Below are 22,857 nucleotides of genomic sequence, written 5' to 3'. Positions count from 1 at the left end.
TGTTGCTACGCAGAAAGTACACAGTAAATACTGTACCATAAAGTAAAGCGTTACCGAAAAATGTATATAACGGAATAATTTTTTTTATTTTCACTCTTGTCCATCCTTCTCTGTCTTCCGCTGTGTCTGTGTCTCAATCACCCTACTTACGTTTTACCTTACATCTTCTCCTCCTTCCTCTCTGTCTCTTACTCCTCTGTTTTCTCTTTCTTTATTCATTTCTGTCCGTCCTGTTTTCACTCTGCCAATCAATCTCTCTCTCTCTCTCTCTCTCTCTCTCTCTCTCTCTCTCTCTCTCTCTCTCTCCGTCTCTTTCTCTCTCTCTCTCTCTCTCTCTCTCTCTCTCTCTCTCTCTCTCTCTCTCTCTCCCTCTCTCTCTCCCTTTCTTTCTATCCCTCCATTCTGCCCTCTCTTTCTTTCTGTCTGTTCTAAGCCGCCCACTTTCAAAGCCGGCCCTTCTCTTTGACACTGCGGAAAAAAGTTGGCCACTCACCGTGTTCACTGTTCCCCACACCATACCCCCGTCCTCCTCCCCACCCCTGTCCTCTGCTCTCTCCTCTTCTCTCTGTGTCCACCCTCCTCCCCTCTCTGACACGTATGTTGGCAATGTGAATTCCTCCATCAGCATGGGCTTTGGGCAGAGAGGGGGGGGGGGGTAAAGGGGCTGGGGGGGTTTCTGGGCTCTGATGGCGGCGCCCTTTGAAAGCGTTTGCCGCACTGCCGTGAGGCTTTTTCATCACTCAGCCGTTTAGTTGGCTTGGGTATGACTCCAATTTGGAGGGGGCGGTTCTGGCGGCGTTTGATGGGCCTGAGTTTTGTGTCGGGGATCCTCTCTACTAGACAGCGATCATCACGTCCATCACAGCTTGTCCTGGCCCTGTCTGTCTGTTTGGAGGGAGGGCAGGCCCGTTTCAAGGCATTTGGGGGCCCTAGGCAAAGAGAGACTTGGAGCCCTTCTCCTCTTTTGTGACTAATAGGGATTAGTCTCCCCGAGAGAGAGAGAGAGAGAGAGAGAGAGAGAGAGAGAGAGAGAGAGAGAGAGAGAGAGAGAGAGAGAGAGACAGATTTTGATGGCAGTATCATTGCACAATTCGGTCATTGAATTTAGGGAGGTTTTGGGGGTGCTGTGGCGCTGCGCACTAAGCCCCCCACATTTGGGCTTGTCACCATCTTAGACTGTCCTATCAAATAAGGGCATAAAAGCCCCTAAAATATATATATATATACATATATGGTAACACTTTGTTTTAGGGATACATCTATAAGCACTAATACATACAATGTTAATGCCTGCAGGTAACTTGTAAGGCATGTACTAAGCAAACGCTAAGGTCTACTAGGTCCTTACTAAGGTTAAATTGATAATAAATCCCTTATTGTGCATGAACAAGACATTTGCGAATACATGCCTAACAAATGTTTCATTTTGCTCTGTACATGCCTTACAAGTTACTTACAGGCATATTGTATGTATTAGTGCTAATAGATGTATCCCTAAAATAAAGTGTTACCACATATATATAAAAAGAAGAATTTAGGAGGTTTCGCCTCACTCACAAAGTTGTCATTGCTATCATTTGAATACAAGTAGGCCTACATAACGAGTCCTTACCACGGGGCCCCCTTTTCACATTGGAGGCCCTAGGCAATTGCCTAGCTTGCCTGCCTGGTTGTGCCAGGCCTGAGTGAGGGGAGGCACATCAGGAGACACAAGGTTCTCATCATTACTGACAATAACCAGGCGGCACCCGCTTTTTGATCCGCGCCGCCAAAAACAGTAACCATTCGACACTCTTTGATCTACGCCGGCCGCCAAACACACACAAAGAGGAAAAAAAGCCACACACATACACGTACACACACACTTTTGGGAACTACCAGGAGGGCACCTCTCCTTTTTACGCCACACACACGCTTGCCATGTCGGACTTTCGCTTTAACTTTATTTAACTTTTTGTATTCAATGTATTCAGACTGGATGTCCTAAATCAGGCGCACAAGACGATAGTGGGTCTTATTTTACAGCAGCAGCATGCACCAATGTATGAGATTGGGAGATTAGGAAATGATGCTGAGCGATGCTGATCTGGGGCATGGAGTGTCGTTGCGATTCTTTTTGCCTGAACGTACCAGCACACCTGACCCTCAGTCAATGTCCTGACTGAGTGAACTGTTCTACTTGACATACATGTACTCTATGCTGCATAAAAGTATTCTATTCTTAGATTTTTCAGTCCTCCATCTACACTGGTCTACATTGAACGAAATGTTATTAGAAAAATCGGGATATACTGTTCGAGGAAAATGCTCTGAAGAAAATGCACCCCCTCTCTGTGCTCCATCAATTTAGTAGTCTATGCCTTTATGGTACACTAAATGGAAAGTTTAGCTAGCTGCCTTTAGTGCGCACTTATTGAAATGAGTGAATGGGGGTGGGGGGTGCTAAAAACAAATGCATGATGGGTAGAACTTTGCGTTCTTTGCCTCCTGTGTGCACCCACAGGAAAAGACAATGTAAAAATCTTCCATGGCTAGAAATCTTACACACACACACATCACATGAAATGTTTATGTGCCAGTTACATTTAAGGTGTGGGCTACTTTTATGTGCTATAAAAATAATAATTAAAAATAATTGAATAGTACATATACCGGTACATAAATAGATCTTTTCCTGTGTGCACAAAACATGGGCAAGTGAACGCATGAAACATATGATCTCCTCAAGAACTAGGGCAATGAGACTTGCCCTACCTAGAACAATGGCAGTGGTACGAGCTGTGGAACAATCCAGAGACACTAATTGAAGAGTGTGTGGTGGCCAGGGGTTAGAGGTGAGGCTTGAGGCCTTAAGCTGTAGTATGTTCACTACATGCACATCATGTGTGTGTATACTCAGTGTTTAATTTGAGGGGGAGCAAGGGGGAGCTAGCTCCGGAACCTCAGACGAGAGCTCCGGAACCTTGGATGGAACCTCATAGAAAGACATCATAGACCCCCCACCCCCTCGGGGGGAGCCACCCATCCTCTGCGCTCCGGGACTTCCCGCTTGACAAATTAAGCACTGTGTATACTGTATGTACATAAACTAGGTGTGGAGCAGTGGGGTAGCCTATCGTATCTTTGGGTAAAACACTAAGGGGTCCATATTTGGGTTGTGTTTCTCGAAAGCAGCGTAGTTGCTAGTTAGCAACTTGGGTAATTACCAATGGGAAATTGAATTGCAAACAACAAAGTAGGTTCTTGGAAACCCCTGGATATAGTACTTAATATATTCTACTCTATCCTAATAGATTCCATAGCTGCTTCCCAGGGATCAATAAAGTGACTATGCATCAGTCAGAGTGGATTGGGGGATTTCATTGGATGGATCTGGTAACCATAGACCATAACCATACCGTACATTATATTTCATGATACAGTACATTTATAGGCCTATATGTCTGTGGTCCAGTGGACATATCACCGTATCTCCAGTGGTCATATCACCGTATCTCCAGTGGACATATCACCGTATCTCCAGTGGACATATCATCGTATCTCCAGTGGACATATCACCGTATCGCCAGTGGACATATCACCGTATCTCCAGTGGACATATCACCGTATCTCCAGTGGACATATCACCGTATCTCCAGTGGACATATCACCGTATCTCCAGTGGACATATCACCGTATCTCCAGTGGACATATCACCGTATCTCCAGTGGACATATCACCGTATCTCCAGTGGATATATCACTCTATCTCCAGTAGACATATCACCGTATCTCCAGTGGACATATCACCGTATCTCCAGTGGACATATCACCGTATCTCCAGTGGACATACAGTATCACCGTATCTCCAGTGGACATATCACCGTATCTCCAGTGGTCATATCACCGTATCTCCAGTAGACATATCACCGTATCTCCAGTGGACATAGCACCGTATCTCCAGTGGACATATCACCGTATCTCCAGTGGACATAGCACCGTATCTCCAGTGGTGAAACTTGTACTCCTGTGGTGTAGACTAGACAGGAGCACCCTTCAGCTACTTGTTTCCCAGTGACTTGGGCTCAAGACTGGGGCTTTTAGTGTCTGTAAGATGCTCATTAATCTGTGTTATTCAAGTGGGCTACTCCGTTAAAACACAGCGTGATAAACTTTTGTTCTCTTGTTTTCTTCTGTTACCAGAATGGCAATGACCAAGTTGTCATTACACCGAAGGCCCTGTGCTATGTCATAGTAGTGTTGCACTAGATCATTTGTCAATGACTTACTACAGTGTTCCACTGGTGGAACGGCGAGCACAATGGGGCTACGTTGTTAACGACTGTTATACTACAAAAAAACACAAGGTTACTTACAACTTAACTGTATTACATGTGTTTCTCAAGCAAGGGGCAAGCAAGTTTTAGCTATAGTTCACGCTGAGGATAATTTTTTTCCTTTTTTTACGTGGCGTTGCTATGTCTAGTTCCCCAAGGAGTTGACAGTGGTGTTGGTCATTGCAATTATTTGCAGTCCTAAATAGTAATTTGTAATAGTGCTCCTATTCACATATCATATGACATAAGAACCGCTGTCGATTATGATTATGATTATGATTATGATTACGATAACGATTATTATTGTTGTTATTATTATTATTATTATTATTATTGTTTTTTTGTTTTTTTAAAGATGCATGGCAAGAGTTCCTTAGTGTAATGCTTTTACCCAGCCAAAAGTGAGCTGAGCTGAGAAAGGGATATGAATAAACAATATTTTAATTGAGGGGATAAAAGCGTGAAAGGGATGAATGGGGGCGGCGAGCCTGTGATCGCTGATGCTCTTTGAAGTGGCGATGCTCCGAGGGACAGCCAATACAATGCCCTCTTTCAGCTGGGGACCGAACGGCAGACGTTCTCTCTCTCTCTCTCTCCCTCTCTCTCTCTCCCCCTCTCTCTCTCTCCTCCTCTCTCTCTCTCTCTCTCCCTCTCTCTCTCTCTCTCTCTCTCCCCCCCTCTCTCTCTCTCTCTCTCCCTCTCTCTCTCTCCCTCTCTCTCTCTCTCTCTCTATCTCTCTCTCTCAAATACACACACACACACATTTTACACTGTTGCTTGTCAGTTTACTTTCTGCTGCATTCTGACAAGTAAAGTAGCAGATGATATTATATGCAATATTTGTCGATATCTCCTTGACACAATGTTGTTTTGCAACTGTCTCTCTCTCTTTCACTCTCTCTCTCTCTCTCCCTCTCTCTCTCTCTCACACACAGACACACATACTGTGTCTATTTCTCTTTTTCTTTCTCACTCTCTGCAATATTAATGAATTCAAACAACCCACCCCTCCTCCCCCTCACATCCCAACCCCCCTCCACACACACATACACACACACACACACACACACACACACACACACACACACACACACACACACACACACACACACACACACACACACACACACACACACACACACACACACACACACACACACACAAACACACACACAAACACACAAACGCACACAGACCCCACACCACCCCCCACTGCCCGTCTGTCTCTCTGTCCTTCTCTCGTTCTCTCTCCCTCCCTTCCTCTCTGTGTTCCCCTCCCTCTCCTCCTTTCATAAAACCAAACCTCTTTTTCATTTCCAGCCTTGGCAAGTTGCACTTGGTTCGTTTGCTCGGCTCAGCCCATCTTAATGAATTCAGCTGTTTGTGCATTGGCCATGGGGGCATCCCATCCCTCCTCCTGGGCCCTCCCCATTGCATCGCCCATGCCCCCCCCCCCCCCCCCCCTCTTCTCTTCTCTCTCTAGGTCTGCCCCCCCCCTCCCTCTCCAAGCCTCTCTCCGTATATATGCCCAATGCCGCTCCATGCACCTATTGTTTCCCAAAGTCCACTGGCGGCCGCATGTCCCGTACGGTCCTGCGTGAGACACTAGTACAGCAAGCGAGGAGAAGGGAGACGCACACAACACCACACCACACAACACACCCAGACACACTGGGTCAACCGCATGCTAATACAGTACCCACCCCGCCAGGACCTTTGTGGAGGATCTGCCCTTGTTTCCGCTCTCTCTCTCTTCCTCTCCATCACTCTTTTTTCCACGTCTTTGGCGAGCACTTGGAGACTTCCATCGTTCGTCCTCTCATCAAGTCTGGTGTTTGCCGTTGACTTGGTCTCTGAGCCACTTGGCCTGTGTGCCATTGCTACAGCTGCTGCTGGCGGTGTTCTTTTTGCTGGGTTTCCGTGGAGATAGTTGTTGTAGTCGCTTGGTAACGGGATGCTGTTGCTGTGGCTACTGCTGTCGCTGCTGGACCGCAGCTGTGGCGCGCCAGCCGCCAGAGAGGTCTACAGGATGCCTCAGAGCGCGCTCAAAGGTATGCACACCACACACAAGATTCTGTGGTCCCCGCGGGGGGCACCGTGGCCTGGACGCCAGCCAGCCAGCCAGCTCATGTTTGAATATGTTCTGTATGTCTGAGTGCTGTATGTGTGTTTGCTGTGCATACACAGTAAAATATTGCACTCCAGTTAAACGTAAAAAGGTAAGTTGTCCTGTTGCCTTAGGACTGTAAGTTAACTTAACTCAAGGATTAACTCAACCCAAGCCTTGAGTACAAACTTAAATGAGCAGGGAAAATTACTTTTTTCCCGCTTAACTGGCTGCAATGTTTTACAGCGTGTTTTCTGCATAACAAACACAGACACTGATTGAATGCACTCTAGGTAGAAAGCATTGCGTTGAAGGCATGCATTGCAATTGGTTATGCAAGTGCATTGAGAACTAATGAGGTTGGCAATGTGCTTGCCATGCAGTTTCGGTCCAGTGTTTTGCAGTTTGTATCTGGGGCTGGCTTGGTGTTGGCGTAGCATGGCAACAAAGAGCATGCATGTTGCACTTTGAGGAAGGATAAGCATGCTACTATTTTGCTATTACTGTATGTGTGCAGGTTTTCTCGCTGGTCGTGAAAATGCTTCTCGTCTTTGCATGATCACACACCAGTTTGTCATTCCATGCAACAAGTGGTTGGGATGCATACTGCCATTCCATCACAGGGTGGTCAGTGTGTTTTGCTGGGTTGGTTGTAGCAGGGTTGCTTCATCATGTGTGGCTGTTTTCATGGGTAATTCCTCATGCAAAATGTCCGTAATTCCTCATGCATTCCTCATTGCTTCATCATGTGTGGCTGTTTTCATTGGTAATTCCTCATGCAAAATGTCCGATATGCGACTCCAGAGCATGTGTGTGATTTGAGGTGCCATTGTACTGTTAGATTTATACATTTTGTTCTTTATTGTCCAATAGAGATCTCCGTTTTCACATCAGACAGGCCAATTCCATCAGGATCAGTATTAGTCAGATCTTTGTGATTCGTATCTCATTTACAAGTACGGTACACACATGTAGACACCATCTATATACACATACACATGGTCATACATCCACATACACGGTAAAAAATGCAGTGTTAATTCAACACTTAGAGAGTGCTTTGGGACCAAATAAACTCTAGAAGGTGTTAAATCGACTCTGTTAGTGTTGCATTAACACCGCAGTTTTTACTGTGTACTCACATACACACTCCACATGGACAACCCATACTTGTTCAAATCACTCACTTTGTGAGCCTGTGTTGGTAAACAAATGAGACTAAACCCACAGGGGCAGGCACGCAGGCATGTGCCCCACGCTCGATGACGCACAAGGCTCCTCAGCTGCGCATGTAGCAAACCATGATGATCAGCTAAAATGTCCGAATGCCATGCGAGTAGAGGAGAGGATGGATGGATGGATGGATGGATGGATGGATGGATGGATGGTAGAGAGAGGAGAGAGGTAGAGAGAAAGAGAAGATGCATTCCTGTGGAGCGTAGCGGGAAGTTGAGGGGGTATGGCAGTGGGGTGACTGGAGTGGAGTGGAGTGGAGTGGAGTGGAGTGGAGTGGAGGCTGTTTCTGTGTGCTCGCCGCCTGGTGCTCACTGCAGCTCGTCAGAGGGGCTGCGGCTGGCCTGCCCCTCTCTAATTAAGCCTTCAATCAGCTTTGTGGTCGTTAGGGGCTCGGTGCGGCGCGGTGCGGCGCGGGGGGGGTGAGGGCAGTGGCGGGGGCCCGGGATGCGTTTGAAGAGTGCCGCTGGCGTCCTTAACAGCGCTCAGAGCGTGAGCTTGCTTTCCGCTGCGGCGGCAAATCAAAACAAAATGCACTGACACACACACACACACACACACACACACACACACACACACACACACACACACACACACACACACACACACACACACACACACACACACACACACACACACACACACACACACACACACACACACACACGCACACACACACACACATTACAGGACTTTCCCACACTCAATGGTGGTCAGAGTTCTGAAGTAGACATTTAGGGTATTAGTAACTGTTGAATATTGAGGAATAATCTGGGACAAACTCTAACAGTTAGTGCTTGTGTTGTGCTGCTTGTGTGTCCAACCTACCCACTCTTAGTGCTTATCCATCATTTTCTCTCTCTCTCTCTCTCTCGCTCTCTCTCTCTCTCTCTCTCTCTCTCTCTCTGTCCATCTCTCTCTCTCTCTATGGTAGCTCTGTCAGACCGTGGTACAGTGGTGATGGAGGCGGCCTTGACGAGTGCTCTCTCTGCTCTGGATCGGGCCATGTCAGATCGTAGTCGGGCTGAGTCCGGGTGCCGGGGCTGCGTACCTTGCCTCTTTCAGGACTGCGGACAGCGCTCTGGTCCTTGCTGTAAGCATATCTGCATTGGCACACCAATACACCCCCTCCCCCCCTTTACTGTGAGCATATCCCACAACCATATGTCCACAGACACGTGCTTACTTTAAACATGTCTACATCTATACATTCATACACTCTTATTGTATGCAAATAGACGTATGTAACCCAACTCCCTGTAAGAACATCTTCAACCACTTCCCTTCAACAACACAACCTGAAGTATGCCAACATTACTTAGTTGTCGAATTATTGCTACACTGAGCTGAAAGAAAGACATCCGGTTCAGTGAACTGTTACATGTAGGTCTGTATACTGCCCTACAAAGAAAAAGGCAGCAACTATGACTTTAATGACTTTAATATGATCCTGTTGTCCAGCCTATGTAGTGTTAGGTGGATTACTGACATGTGGAAGTCTTGTTACTTTATATTACCACATGCTTTTCAGATCAATCATTTTATTTAACTTATAAATATATTGATATATATTTGTCATTAAAATCATAGTAACTCAACAACAATGAAGTTATCAGAGTTTTACTGTTTAGGCCAGTATAGCCCATTAGTGAAGCTCACAAATCACAATCACATAATCACAATCACAGGACTTAGGCCCTCCGCACAATCGGTTCCGACAGCCCTGCGGAGCACTTTCGCTTCCGACACAATTCCGACCCCCAAACCCAATAGTCGGCTACCCGCTCCGGCAAAATAGAACTCGTCTCTAATCGCTAGCCGATGTCCGCGGAGAAGTGCTCTTCACTTTGTCGGAGCCGGTGTGCGGAGGCCCTTACGGTACTCCTGACCACTTTGGTAAAACTTTTGTGACCTCATTTCCTGTCAAACTTGACCTCACTTCCTGTCCTCATTTCTGGCCCCGTGTCTGACCCCTTACAGCTTCCTCCTCCTCCTCCTCCTCCTCCTCCTCCTCGGACACAGCAACGGAGCCGTCCTGCGAGCTGGTGGCTCGGGCGCAGAAGTTGGGCAGCGAGGCGGAGCGCGGCTGGGCGCTGAGTCAGGCGTGCGGGTACTACCGGCGGCGCTGCCCGCCCTCGGAGGTGGGCAAGGAGAGCTGTGTGCGCATCATGGGCGAGAGCTGCAGTGCCCGCGTGCTCCAGTGCAGCCTACTCAACACCATGCAGAACCTGGAGCCCGCCACGCAGACCAGGACACAAGGTGAGGCAGACGTAGTGTAATCAGAGATTCTTTAATAGAGATATGCCAACATAATAGGTTTCTATGGGCACCTAACATGACCAGGTTCCGGTCTGCCTAAAGGGACGTGTCATAATGCTCCCACAATGAATAGAACAGTCCTTAGGTCTGCCTAGGTCTGCTTAATGGGGGCCATAATAGAACCAGGAAACAATGGGCCAATGGAACCTCTCTCTCTCTCTACTCTCTCTGGTGTAATGGTTAGGGAGTTGGATTTTAAATCACAGGGTTGCAGGTTCAAATCCTGCCCTTACCTCTCCCTACACCTCCATCCATGGCAGAAGTGTCAGCTAAGTGCAATGTGAGGAGGTGGAATGGGGTGGAGAGAGAGAGAGAGAGAGAGAGAGAGAGAGGGGGAAGGGGAGAGATAGATTGGGTGGAGGCGGCGTAGATGAAGAGATGGTGAATAGAATATATGGTGAGAGGATGGTGGGAGAGAGAAAAGACAGAGGAGTCAAATAGTGGAGAACTCTCACATACACAGATTTTCATAGAGAGAGAGAGAGAGAGAGAGAGAGAGAGAGAGAGAGAGAGAGAGAGAGAGAGAGAGAGAGAGGAGAGAGAGGAGAGAGAGAGAGGAGAGAGAGAGAGAGAGAGAGAGGAGAGAGAGAGAGAGAGAGAGAGAGAGAGAGAGAGAGAGAGAGAGAGAGAGAGAGAGAGAGAGAGAGAGAGAGAGAGAGAGAGAGAGAGAGATTTTAACTTTTAAAACCAGTGAGATAAAGACGGAAATTGATTTAGGCAGGAATCAGTCTGTCATCTTATCCGTTGTGTGAGTTTGTGTGGAGCATGCAGGTCATGTATGTATGTATGTCAGGAAGAGTTGGGAGGCTCTCTTATTGGTACTGACAGGTCAGCTTTGTGCAGCATGTGTAGACTGCTACTGGCCCCATTACTAGACCACCGCTCACAAGCATTTACAAACTTCTATTTTGGCACTTCCAGTGGTTAAAATTTAAATTAACTTTGGCATTCTTAGCCATCTAGTTGCATCTGTCAGCGTTTCTGACATTGCGCTTCCCCTGTGTTCTTTCCTCTCTTTCTATCTCCCATATCTGCCATTCTACAATTACTCTCTTTCCTTCTGGCACTTTCTCTTTCTTTCTTTGTCTGTCTGTCTGTCTGTCTGTCTGTCTCTCTCTCTCTCTCTCTCTCTCTCTCTCTCTCTCTCTCTCTCTCTCTCTCTCTCTCTCTCTCTCTCTCTCTCTCTCTCTCTCTCCCTCTCTCTCTCTCTTCATAGCTGTGTGTGGGCAGCGCGTGCCCGCCGGACAGAACCTGACCCAGCCTCGCTCGCGGATCGTGGGGGGGTCCCCTGCCTCCCCGGGCAGCTGGCCCTGGCTAGTGAACCTGCAGCTCGACGGCGCCCTCATGTGTGGAGGAGTGCTAGTGGACAGCTCCTGGGTGGCCACTGCTGCGCATTGCTTCGCTGGGTAAATGTCCTCCTCCAGGGAACCAAACAGCAAGGATAAAGGATATGTGGCTTTAAAAAAGTAAATATGTTGGCTGCAAGTACTGTAAAATGCTTTTGTTTTACATGTAATTGTAGATAACTGATTTGCTATAGGCCTACATACACATAGCCTACCTAGAACTGAATATGACATTATGTAGGGCAAAATGGTGAGTAGAATAAGTCAATATACTTGCCAATATAACACTGCATTTCTCTATTTAAAATCTGGGATTGAAGCATCTGAAGGGTACTGGAGACAATGTTAATAGTTGATGGTGGTCCTTGGTAATTATTCAGTTAAATGCATGTCCTGCTGCTAAAGTATTCATGTTGCTGTCGATTTGTCACTGACATCTGATTGGTGGCTTTGGTGTGCAGGAGTCGCAGTGAGAGCTACTGGACAGCTGTGGTGGGAGAGTTTGACATCACAAAGACCGACCCTGAGGAGCAAGTCATGAAGGTCAACCGCATCATCACTCACCCCAAGGTAGGAATCAATGGCCACGTCTTTCCTTCCTACACTCCCTCACATTCTACCTCGACCATTCTCAATTCCAACATTCTACCTTGACACTTCTCAAGTCCAACATTCTACCTCGACCATTCTCAATTCCAACATTCTACCTTGACCATTCTCAATTCCAACATTCTACCTTGACACTTCTCAATTCCAACATTCTACCTTGACCATTCTCAATTCCAACATTCTACCTTGACACTTCTCAATTCCAACATTCTACCTTGACACTTCTCAATTCCAACATTCTACCTTGACACTTCTCAATTCCAACATTCTACCTTGACACTTCTCAATTCCAACATTCTACCTTGACCATTCTCAATTCCAACATTCTACCTTGACACTTCTCAATTCCAACATTCTACCTTGACACTTCTCAATTCCAACATTCTACCTTGACCATTCTCAATTCCAACATTCTACCTTGGCACTTCTCAATTCCAACATTCTACCTTGGCACTTCTCAATTCCAACATTCTACCTTGACCATTCTCAATTCCAACATTCTCCCCTCACCATTCTCAATTCCAAATCTAAGAAAATGACACTTGTTGCGCTGTGAGCACACTTGTTTCACAGTGACATATTACTGATTTTAATGATTGCCTGATTCGTTGGTTGATTGATTGATTGATTGATTGATTGATTGAATTCATTAATTTGTTCTTTCGTCAATTAATCAATTAATTCATTCATTCATTAAGTCATTCATTCATTTACGTATACGTTCACTCATTCACTCACCTATCCATTCATTGCCTGTCCTTGCTCTTGTTCTGCCTTGCAGTTTAACCCTAAGACGTTCAACAATGACATTGCGCTGGTGGAGCTAAGCTCTCCGGTGCTGTTGTCGGAGCGGGTGACGCCCGTCTGCCTGCCCTCGGACATGGAGCCTCCCGTGGGTAGCCCCTGCCTGGTGGCCGGCTGGGGATCACAATACGAGGGTATGTAGCCTACAGTACTGTATACACATTGTCCTTCAGGGCATCCATCACTTGAAAAGTATTTCAATGTCACATGCATGGGCTTTAAATTATCACCAGCCAACTGGCCAAATGCTTGTGACATTTCAATTCGGCTGGTAGAAAAGACTATCTTACTAGCCTCTTTGACCCATCAGTGAGCATGTGTTTGGTTAGTAAAATAAGCATCTGCTTGTCAATTTTGACCAGTGATGAAAACAGTTGATTTGGAGCCCTGGTCACATGTATACATGAATGTAGTTTTTGGTGTGGCCATTGGGGCCATGTCCATACCCCTTTAGGATGAAGCTAAATTTCCCCTCAGAAAAGATAACCGGACAATTTGCCATATTTATATACCCACCACTTTCCGAACTAAATCTACTCTGGTGTATATATACACATATCCTATTGTATACATTAAAAAACTGGATTGAAAACATTGAAATATACAAGAGCATTTAATTGAGATCGTCAGCTGCACAACAGACAGTAATGCTTATAGATTACATTTTACTAAATTGTGCAAAAAATTACAGATGCTACAATGTTCAAATAAATGTGAGCGAAAATGAGTTTACCTGTTGAGTTGCTGATCTTCAATCCCTCTCTCTCTTGTGTTCCCTTGTATTCCCTTCTCCACCCTGCTCCTCCTCGTGCAGATGGGCCCGCTGCTGATATAGTGATGGAGGCCAAGGTGCCCCTGCTTCCCCAGAGCACCTGTAAGACGTCCCTGGGCAAGGAGCTGGTCACCAACACCATGTTCTGTGCCGGATACCTCTCCGGGGGCATAGACTCCTGCCAGGTGAGCAGGACAGCAGCACTGCACAGCACCACACACATGGCCGTAGCCACATATGAGGTAAGGGAGGTCCGGACCTCCCTTATTTTTAGAGAAAATAATATTTTTCATACATGAAAAAGGGGATCTTCTCCATTGTCCGCCATTTTGAATTTCCAGAAATCTTTTCAGCTGCAAAACATACTGTAAACTGTGGTCATACTAGTAAATACTAGTTCATTATTTAGCAGATATTCATGAAAAGACCAACATTGGCAAAAGACAGCATAGTTTCAATGAGCAACATAGTTACAATACAATAGATACTCCGGGCAACATCCTACACAGTGCACCTTTAAAAAAATTCTTATTTCAAATTCCTGGCTACGGCCATGACTACACACTCAGGGACAGGGCACGCAAAGACCTATTGGCCCTAATTGTTATGTCTATTAGCCAGTCAGATCTTAAAGGACCAGTTCAGTCAATTTCAACATGCAGCTGTAATGCTCACACTACCCTGGACTTGTCAGTACCTGAGATTTTTTTCTTCTTCTTCAGTCATTTCCGAGATCCTGGTCATTGTAATGGGGGCAGCGCTTTGTTTACATTTCAAAAAAGCATTCTTATTTATTCCCAAAAACATCCAAAAGGTTGCACAACATCAGAAGACAACTAGCAAACAGCGGTACCTTTTGGGAAAATATTTGGAGTAGGCCTATGTTAATTTTTTAAAAAAAATGTAAACAAACGCTGCCCCCATTAGAATAGCTCATATCTCGGAAAGGGCTGAGCCGAAAAATGTGGCATCACCGGGTACTGACAAGTCAAGGGTAGCGTGAGCAATACAACAGCATATTGAAATTGACTGAACTGGTCCTTTAAAGCACCCTGCCAATCAAGTACCCAGCTACATCCAATGCTACAGCTGCTGTGGAGGAACCCCTAAAAGTTCTCTGAGGAATCATTTGAAAATGTTGGGATCCTTTCAATCACCTACACCAGTGATTCTCAAAGTGTATCCGGGGACCACTAGTGGTCCGCGACAGAGATCAGGTGGTCCGCGAGGGGATTTCTACTTTTTCAAGACAAGCTAGTAGTAGACTATATTTGTAACATTATTACAAAGCTAAACGTAGCTGAAGTCTTATTTTCACCACAAGAAGACAGGCTTATAATGTGAATAAAAAGTTAGGTGATCTGCATCGAAATTAGCAGTGTCAAACTAGCGCTCGTCAACTATCAATTCAGTTGACAGGTGGTCCTTGAACATTTTTTGGGGGCCAACGTGGTCCTCGTTCTGAAAAGGTTTGAGAAGCACTGGCCTACATGGTAGATTCACCAGAGACACTTTAGGGGTTCCCTCACTGTAGGGGTTCCTCCTTCTTCGAGGAGGAACCTTTAATGTTTACAGTGTACATAGCCAATCATTGCTGTTTACAACGATTTCCTAATAGACAGATAGAATTGAGGGTTTTTCTTCTGTATCACATTTGTACATTTGGGGCTGCCCCCTTGAACGGATGAGGCATACATGCAATTTCATTATGCGCAGTGAGCACTGTGTGCTGTGAAGTGCTGCATCAAAAAGCTGGGCTTTCACTTTCACTTACATATGAGGACACTGCTTTATCTTTCCCCTCTTGGCGCAGGGAGATTCTGGGGGTCCCCTGATCTACCAGGACCGGATGTCTGGGCGCTTCCAGCTCTACGGCATCACCTCATGGGGCGACGGCTGCGGAGAGAAGGGCAAGCCAGGCGTCTACACCCGGGTCACCGCCTTCGCAGACTGGATCTCAGCTGAGATACAGAGTGAGTAACAACACTTTTTGATTGTATGCATTTGTATAGAGTTCAGTACCACACACAAGTAATAGGGGTACTGGCATTGTTTCAATGTGTAATGCAATGTGCATTTTCATACACTTTTGTGTTCATGGATTGTGTGTGTGTGTGTGTGTGGGTGCGTGCGTGCGTGCGTGCGTGCGTGCGTGCGTTTGTCGGTTTGTATGTTTTTGTATGTTTGAGTATATGTGAAAACTGCAGGCTATATCTGTTTGTGTTTGTTGTGCAAAAGCACTAATCTTTTTTTCCCGCTCCTTCTTCTTCCAGAGTCCTTCAGCAGCAGGGAGCCGACGTGTCCGGAGCTCCTGAAGACGTCTGAGCTGGGTGAGGAGCACCAGAGCTCCGAGCTGCACTCCGTGTGCCGCTACTACGCCCTCTCCTGCCCACCCGGTCTCAGCGCGCACGCCTGCAGCCAGCTCGCGCACGACAAGTGCCAGAGCCGCTTCAAAAAGTGTCGTAAGTTTCAATGCTGTTCTACCCTGTGGTTCCATTCTATTTCATTGTATTAAATTATGTTCATTTGTGTCCTATTCTACTCTACTCTATTCTATTCTGTTCTATTCTGTTCTGTTCTTTTCTCTCTATTCTATCCTGTTCTATTCTTTTCTATTCTATTCTGTTCTATTCTTTTCTATTCTATTCTATTCTATTCTATTCTATTCTATTCTATTCTATTCTATTGTTTATGTTTGGTTTGTGTGCTCTGGATTAAATCACTGAAAATCAATGCACCATGATTCCTATCCAATCTGACACTATAAAAAAACACTTTGTGCTCACAATATAAAATAGATAAACAAAACATGACTGTAAAAAGTACAAACACATAAAAATAAAAGTGGATTTACCGTAAGGCAGAAGTTTATCCCACCCCTCACTCCCTATCTTACTCCATGGCTCATGTGTCCTTGCGCAGGGCACCTATCCCCACAATGTACTAGACTTGGACTATATCCAATCCCCTGTATATAACTGGAAGTCGCTTTGGATGAAAAAGTGTCAGCTAAGTGTAATGTAATGTGATCTAATGTATATAATCTCTGAACAGAACTGAAGTCCTTCATCCAGACCCTGTTGGACCTTCTGCAGAGGGCGGAGGACTACATCCGGGACAAGGTGGACCTGACCTTCTTCACCCAGACACTTCCCCAGTTGGTGGAGCACATCTACAGCTCCACCCACACCATACGCCACCGCAGGGACGCCACAGCAGGTACAGCTCCTCTCATGATGGACACAGAAAGACACACAGTTGCACACACACAGACATGCGCAGTTGTGCACACACACGCAGACACTTGTGACGACGGTCACAGACGGTCAGAAGATTTGTTTATTTATAGGTTTGTACACTATAGATTTTACAAATGTGTAAAATGAGTATTTGTTTTGTTCTTCAAAAGAGCAGATCATGGCCACCGTCTCCCCTCCGGATTCTGGGCTGCGCGCGCCACCACTGTTTGGGGCAGTGGGCCCCCTGGTGGAGGACTGGGCTAACTACCTGAGCCACATGGCGGAGGAGCAGGAGCAGGAGCCGAGACACGAAGCACAGCAGGGCAGGAGACTGCAGAAGGAGGACGGCCTCTTCACACAGGTGAGAGTTGTTTGTTGTTGTTGTTGTTGTTGTTGTTGTTGTTGTTGTTGTTGTTGTTGTTGTTGTTGTTGTTGTTGTTGTTGTTGTTGCTGCTGTTGTTGTTGTTGTTGCTGTTGTTGCTGTTGTTGCTGTTGTTGCGGTCAGTGGAAGTTTGTTTGGATGGGTGGTTGTGGATGTTTGTTGTTTGTGGGCTTGTTGAAGATGTTTCTTTGTCACTTATTCACTTATTATCTCTTTTTATGGTTTGAGCTCTTTAGTGATCTGACACCATCATACTTGCTGTCTTGTATGGTTATGCAATACTTATAATATTCTCAGAAGGAGCATTCAGCTCTTTATCTTTAAATCTGTTTTATCTAAATCTGAAATATTTCACACCACTATACTATACTATTTTGGTATCACATCTTGGCGACACATTTTTATGCTTAACCATTCAGTAATTTATTGTTACCATTTATATGTATTGTTATATATTAGTTGTTACCAGAATCACAATAACCAAGTCTACTTTACATTACTTTACTTTACATTACTAAAGGCCCTATGTTAATTCATAGTAGTGTAATACTATGATAGTTAAGTTTTCAATAATTACAACTATTACAGCGTTCCACTGGTGGAACGACGTCCATTATGGGACTACAAAACAGGGGTGCATTTCTGGAAACCATAGTTGCTAAGTTTGGTAGCTACTTTGTTGTGTGCAATGCAATTTCACATTGACAACTACCCAAGTTGCTAACTTCTAACAACTACGCTTTTGAGAAACGCACCCCAGACGCATGGGTCATTTGTATTAAGTGTTAATAGAGCTCGAAAGTCCTGCCCCTTAGTTCCGCATTTCACGGGACCTAAGCTGACCATCTAACAACATGGTAGCGAGTAAATATCTTCTGATCTCAGTCATTATATGCGCTGGGCTACAAATACGCTTTTTAAGAGGCGGATCGAAGGGGATCGAAATATCATTTTTAATACCGCCATTGGATTACATGCTACGTTTTTCGGCTATAAATGCCGTTGAGGTCCCATGAAATCGGGGGAAGTGACGTCACTTTCAAGCTCTATACTTTGCTGTTATGTCTTTGACGCATGGGTCATACTGTATGGGTCATGTGTTAATACTTTGCTGTTATGCCTTTTAGGGAGAGGAGTCGTCCCTGCTCCAGCTGGATGGGGAATACCGTGCCATGATCTCTCTCCTGCGCTCCAGCCTCGACTCCCGCGTCATCCCCTCCCTCCCCGAACTCGACAAACACTTCTTCGAAATCGACAGCGTCGCACGGAGCCCATCGCTGAGCTCTGGAGATAAGACCCCTCCCCCTCCTGTAGCTTCCGGACCACCAGAACCTCCCGTTCCTCCATCGCAGCCCTCGTCAGGGAACCGCAAGGAGAACCCAGCTGGGGAACAGAACCCGTCCTCGACACCCTCCCTGATGGAGCCTCTGACCCCACTGATGCCCTTGGCTGTGGCCAGAGAGGGTGGTGCAGAGCGTGGGGAACAGGGGCAGCCTGGGCTGCAGGGTCAGCAGCAGCAGCAGCAGCAGCAGCAGCCCAGCAGAGGAGGCTCGCTGCTGCCCTCTGCTGGAAGTGGCCAGCCACAGCACAGGGGATCACAGGAGGAGGAGAGATGGGACTCAGGCCCGAACATCTCCACCCAGCCACCGAGAGGTGAGCAGTCACTCCTATGGAAAGAATGAAGAATGAATATTAAGTCTTAATGCAATCTATGTGCTATTGTATATAGACATTGCCGTAGGCTATTAACTATTTGCTGAAAATACTCAACTACATCATAACAACATTGCTATGATATTACCCATAGCCTTAAGTAACAGATTAGGACATAGCCATTACAATTTTGGTGATAGCAAGGTTATAACATAGGCTCTGCGCAAAGGGGTTATGTAGAGATGAAAGAAAAACATGAAGCTGAAGCAGGATCTTGTTGTTTGGACATCACCCACCACACATAAACTGAGGACATGACTCTTTATAATAATAATGAGAATATGTAGAAAAATTAAACATGTGTGAATTTTTCCTTTCCAGACAAAAACAGAAGAAGAAGAAGTCTGTACAGGAGGCAAGCTGACAAAGGTATGTAGTCTACCTTTTCTTTCCATAATTGTTATCTCAAGCTGTCTTTATAGTCTTTATAATGAAGTGACAGTCTTAGTTATAATGGTGTGTTTCTATTCCTGTGTGTGCGTGCATGCTTGTATGTGTGTGTGTATGTACGTGTGTGTGCGTGTGCGTGTGCATGTGTGTGTGTGTCTTTTGGCAGCATGCCCCGGGGTAGCTGAAACAGTCCAGCACGTCACGGTAACCAAGGAGACGTATGGCTGGGTGCTGGGCATCCCCTCGAAGAATCTCAACATGAATTTTCAGGAGGTAAGGGCTCCGGACGTCACCCAGAAGCACCCATGTACATTAACATAATTTAGCACCCATGTACATTAAGATAACTTAGGGTCTCAGGCACAGACAGAAGACCTACAACTGGCAGAAATACGGCACATAACATACGACTGCCCTAGTTTACACAAGTGCACAGGGCAGCTCATGCTTGTTGCCCTGCCCTGCCTGTGGGTTTATATTGGTACAGATTCAGGTGTATTCGTTTATGCCTACCCGGGTATTTTGATTAAAAATTGTGCTCCCTTTGCCTAAATATTTTCGTTAACACCATCCTCAAATCAGCATATATGTGCTACTGAGAGCTGTCATAAATATGTTAAGCCTGCTGCTAATATTTGTCAAGTACAGGCTCCAGGGCTCTAAATTAACTTTTTTCATCACCAGCCAAAATGGCTAGTAGATACCAATCTTACTAGCCAAACACACTCTCACTGAAGGGTTAAAGTGGCTAGTAAATTGTTCTTTTCAACCAGCCAAACTGAAACTTCACCTGCGTTTGGACAGTTGGCTGGTGTTAATTTAGAGTCCCGAGTAGAACATATGTTTGCATATTCTGACACATTTACTGTATATGTGTATGCTTAAAGGGGCATTCCACCGGTGGAGACATGAATATGTTACTGAAAGTGGGTCATATGTATAGTAGAATAGTAACATACATTTCTAATTTGGTGCTTTCTTGGCCAAGAAAAGGCAGAAAATGACTTTTTAGTGCTTGTGGATTTGTGACAACAACAACAAAGTTCCACAGGCCACACCCAGTTATGTGGGACTCTATGCATCATCCCTCCCTCAGCTTGCAGGCAGTGTTGCCAGATTGGGCTGTTTCTCGCCCAATTGGGCTGCTTAGGATGGCCGTGTGCGAAAACCCGCCCAATTTTTGGCCATAGAAATCAATAGAATTGGGCGGGATTTTGAGCTTCTAGGCGGGTTTTCAGCATTTTTTGGGCTGGAAATCATTAGCCTCATCTGGCAACCCTGCTTGCAGGTGCATCACAGTGGGACAGACATCACTGGAAAGGAGAAGCTGGAGCACACTGCAGCTTAGTTTTCAAGACTGATCTCATTGCAGGTAATTGACCCCACCCCCCAACACCAGGACAAGATTGTAGACAATTAGACAGCTTGCCAACTTCCCAAAACAAAATAAAAAAGTGAAAAAAAAACAATACACAAAGAACATTGTCAATAAAACCACAGCTACAATTATTAGAAGACCACAGCCGCGATGCTGGAACAATTTGTTACAGAGAGCAAGACATATTGTGTTCCTCATTTATGCCCTGAGGCTCCACTGAATTTAGAGTATGAATCCAAAATGCCTTTCTACGAAGCCTCTCTGTCTAATTGTCTGCAATCCTGTCCTGGTGTTGGGGTTGGGGTCAGTTACCTGCAAAGAGATGAGACCAATTTAGCCAAACCAAGTGGGATCACCTGTGAATGTCAAGTCTTGAAATGTGTGTCTCTCTCTTGCTATCATTTGACTCTGAAGAAGGTGTAGCAACACCGAAACGTTGGTCGGGTGTGTGCACAAAATAAAGTCTTGAAAACTAAGCTGCAGTGTGCTCCCGCTTCTCCTTTCCAGCTATGCCAGTGACTTACTGGCAGTGTTGCCAGATGAGGCTGATGATTTCCAGCCCAAAAAATGCTCAAAACCCGCCTGGAAGCACTAAATCCCGCCCAATTCTATTGATGTCGATGGGAAAGATTGGGCGAGTTTTCCTGTAAAATGCCATTTTTACCCGCAGACGGCCATCCCAAGCAGCCCAATTGGGTGGGAAACAGCCCAATCTAGCAACACTGCTTACTGGAGCCCCAATGCTAGTGATTTCAAAAGCACTGGGACACTGATCTGTGATAGATCCGTTAGTGCGTTAGGTCCAACCCCCTATGGGCGGGGTTGAAAGGGTGGGAAAAAGGCTTGTAGTCTCAACAGAAATCCACCTCTCTTACACTTCCTATGTCGATGATGCAAAATGACCATTTTTACATCATTGACAGAGGAAGTGTTAAGAGATGAATGTGGATTTCTCCAATCTCAAGGGGGAATTGAGAGATTTTTGAAAGACCATTCAAAAGTATGACTGCGTGTCTATCAATGGAAAGCCTAATGCAAAATGGGTGGAGTGTCCCTTTAAAGTATAGGTTCATTGCTTGTGTGCTCATAAATAGAAAGTGTGTGTGTGTGTGTGTGTGTGTGTGTGTGTGTGTGTGTGTGTGTGTGTGTGTGTGTGTGTGTGTATGTGTGCGCATGTCCATGTCCATGTCCGTGTCCGTGTCCGTGTCCGTGTCTATGTCAGTGTGTTCATTCTAACCAGTGGTTGTTTTTGATATGTCAGGTGCTGGTTGACCTCACCTCTAAGAACGAGCGAGGGCTGTACGAGGCTCGCATCAGGGCCACGGTGGCCGGACGACCTTTGACCTTCTACAGCCTTGTGGGCCTGGAGAATGAGTCCTTCTACCGCAGCATGCCGCGCATCATCGCACTGGCGCTCGACGCCCTCAAGACATAGTGACACACATACTTTACCTCAGGAGCTACAACGCATGCTACACCTTATTGGACTACGTGGTGTGTGTGTGTTTGTGGTCCTTTGAAGAATTGCACTCTTTAGTGCAGCGATGAAAGGAACTTTTTATGAAAGATGGTTGAAGTTGGTTTGATTACTACAGTACACACAAAAAAAACATACACACACACACACACACACACACACACACACACACACACACACACACACACACACACACACACACACACACACACACACACACACACACACACACACACACACACACAAGCGCACAAGCACTCAAGCACCTATGAGTTTGCTTCCTCTGTGGGGAAGCTGCTCTCAGCAGGCCTTTCCACTCCTTACAGCCAGACCATTGGTGTTCTGGCCACTCGTTTTGCATTGCATGGTTTGAAGAATGAATGGCTTATTTAATGGTTTGAGAGACAGTACATTTCCCCCCATCCCTCTGTATATATCTGACAGGAAATACATACGTCTTTTGACCTGCCAGTGCCAGTTTTTTTCTCTACAGTGAATGGACATATTGGGACACACAGTGTTAACAGTCTGACTAAACACGTCCAACTGTGTGACGCAATCATCTTCACAAAATTGAAAATTAAATCCCGTCATTTTAATGGAATTGAGGAGGGAAAAAAAACACAAAGCATAGGCCTGGGCCCACTGTGGAGCGATCTAGATGATGTCAGAATTTTGTTTACAACATTCCGTATTCTAAATTCTACATTCTAAATTCTAAATTCTACATTCTATTCTAGTGTACTAAGTCCATAATGTTATAAATCATGAAG

General features: G+C 45.7%; 1 protein-coding gene across 1 annotated transcript; it reads left to right on the top strand.

The window, feature by feature from the left end:
* Positions 1–6,269: 6,269 nt before the first annotated feature.
* prss56 (serine protease 56) lies at positions 6,270–22,058 on the top strand. The gene is made up of 15 exons (XM_063192944.1): positions 6,270–6,366; positions 8,590–8,748; positions 9,636–9,914; positions 11,191–11,380; positions 11,782–11,890; positions 12,711–12,867; positions 13,548–13,690; positions 15,319–15,478; positions 15,779–15,967; positions 16,560–16,724; positions 16,915–17,105; positions 18,254–18,779; positions 19,161–19,208; positions 19,396–19,502; positions 21,869–22,058. Exons 1-15 carry the CDS (start codon positions 6,270–6,272, stop codon positions 22,040–22,042), a joined length of 2,694 nt encoding a protein of 897 aa, XP_063049014.1. The 3' UTR covers positions 22,043–22,058.
* Positions 22,059–22,857: the final 799 nt, after the last annotated feature.

This window comes from Engraulis encrasicolus, unplaced genomic scaffold (genome assembly GCF_034702125.1).
Source record: "Engraulis encrasicolus isolate BLACKSEA-1 unplaced genomic scaffold, IST_EnEncr_1.0 scaffold_27_np1212, whole genome shotgun sequence".
Lineage (NCBI taxonomy): Eukaryota > Metazoa > Chordata > Actinopteri > Clupeiformes > Engraulidae > Engraulis > Engraulis encrasicolus.
This window is presented reverse-complemented; position numbering and strand designations above follow the sequence as displayed.

What these genes read in the sequence shown, in the direction of transcription:
- prss56 (XM_063192944.1), top strand. Translation starts at nt 6,270, where the DNA reads ATGCTGTTGCTGTGGCTACTGCTGTCGCTGCTGGACCGCAGCTGTGGC. An exon ending in CTGGGGATCACAATACGAGG is followed by an intron (nt 12,868 to 13,547) that starts GTATGTAGCCTA and finishes CTCCTCGTGCAG; the next exon opens with ATGGGCCCGCTGCTGATATA. An exon ending in GATCTCAGCTGAGATACAGA is followed by an intron (nt 15,479 to 15,778) that starts GTGAGTAACAAC and finishes TTCTTCTTCCAG; the next exon opens with AGTCCTTCAGCAGCAGGGAG.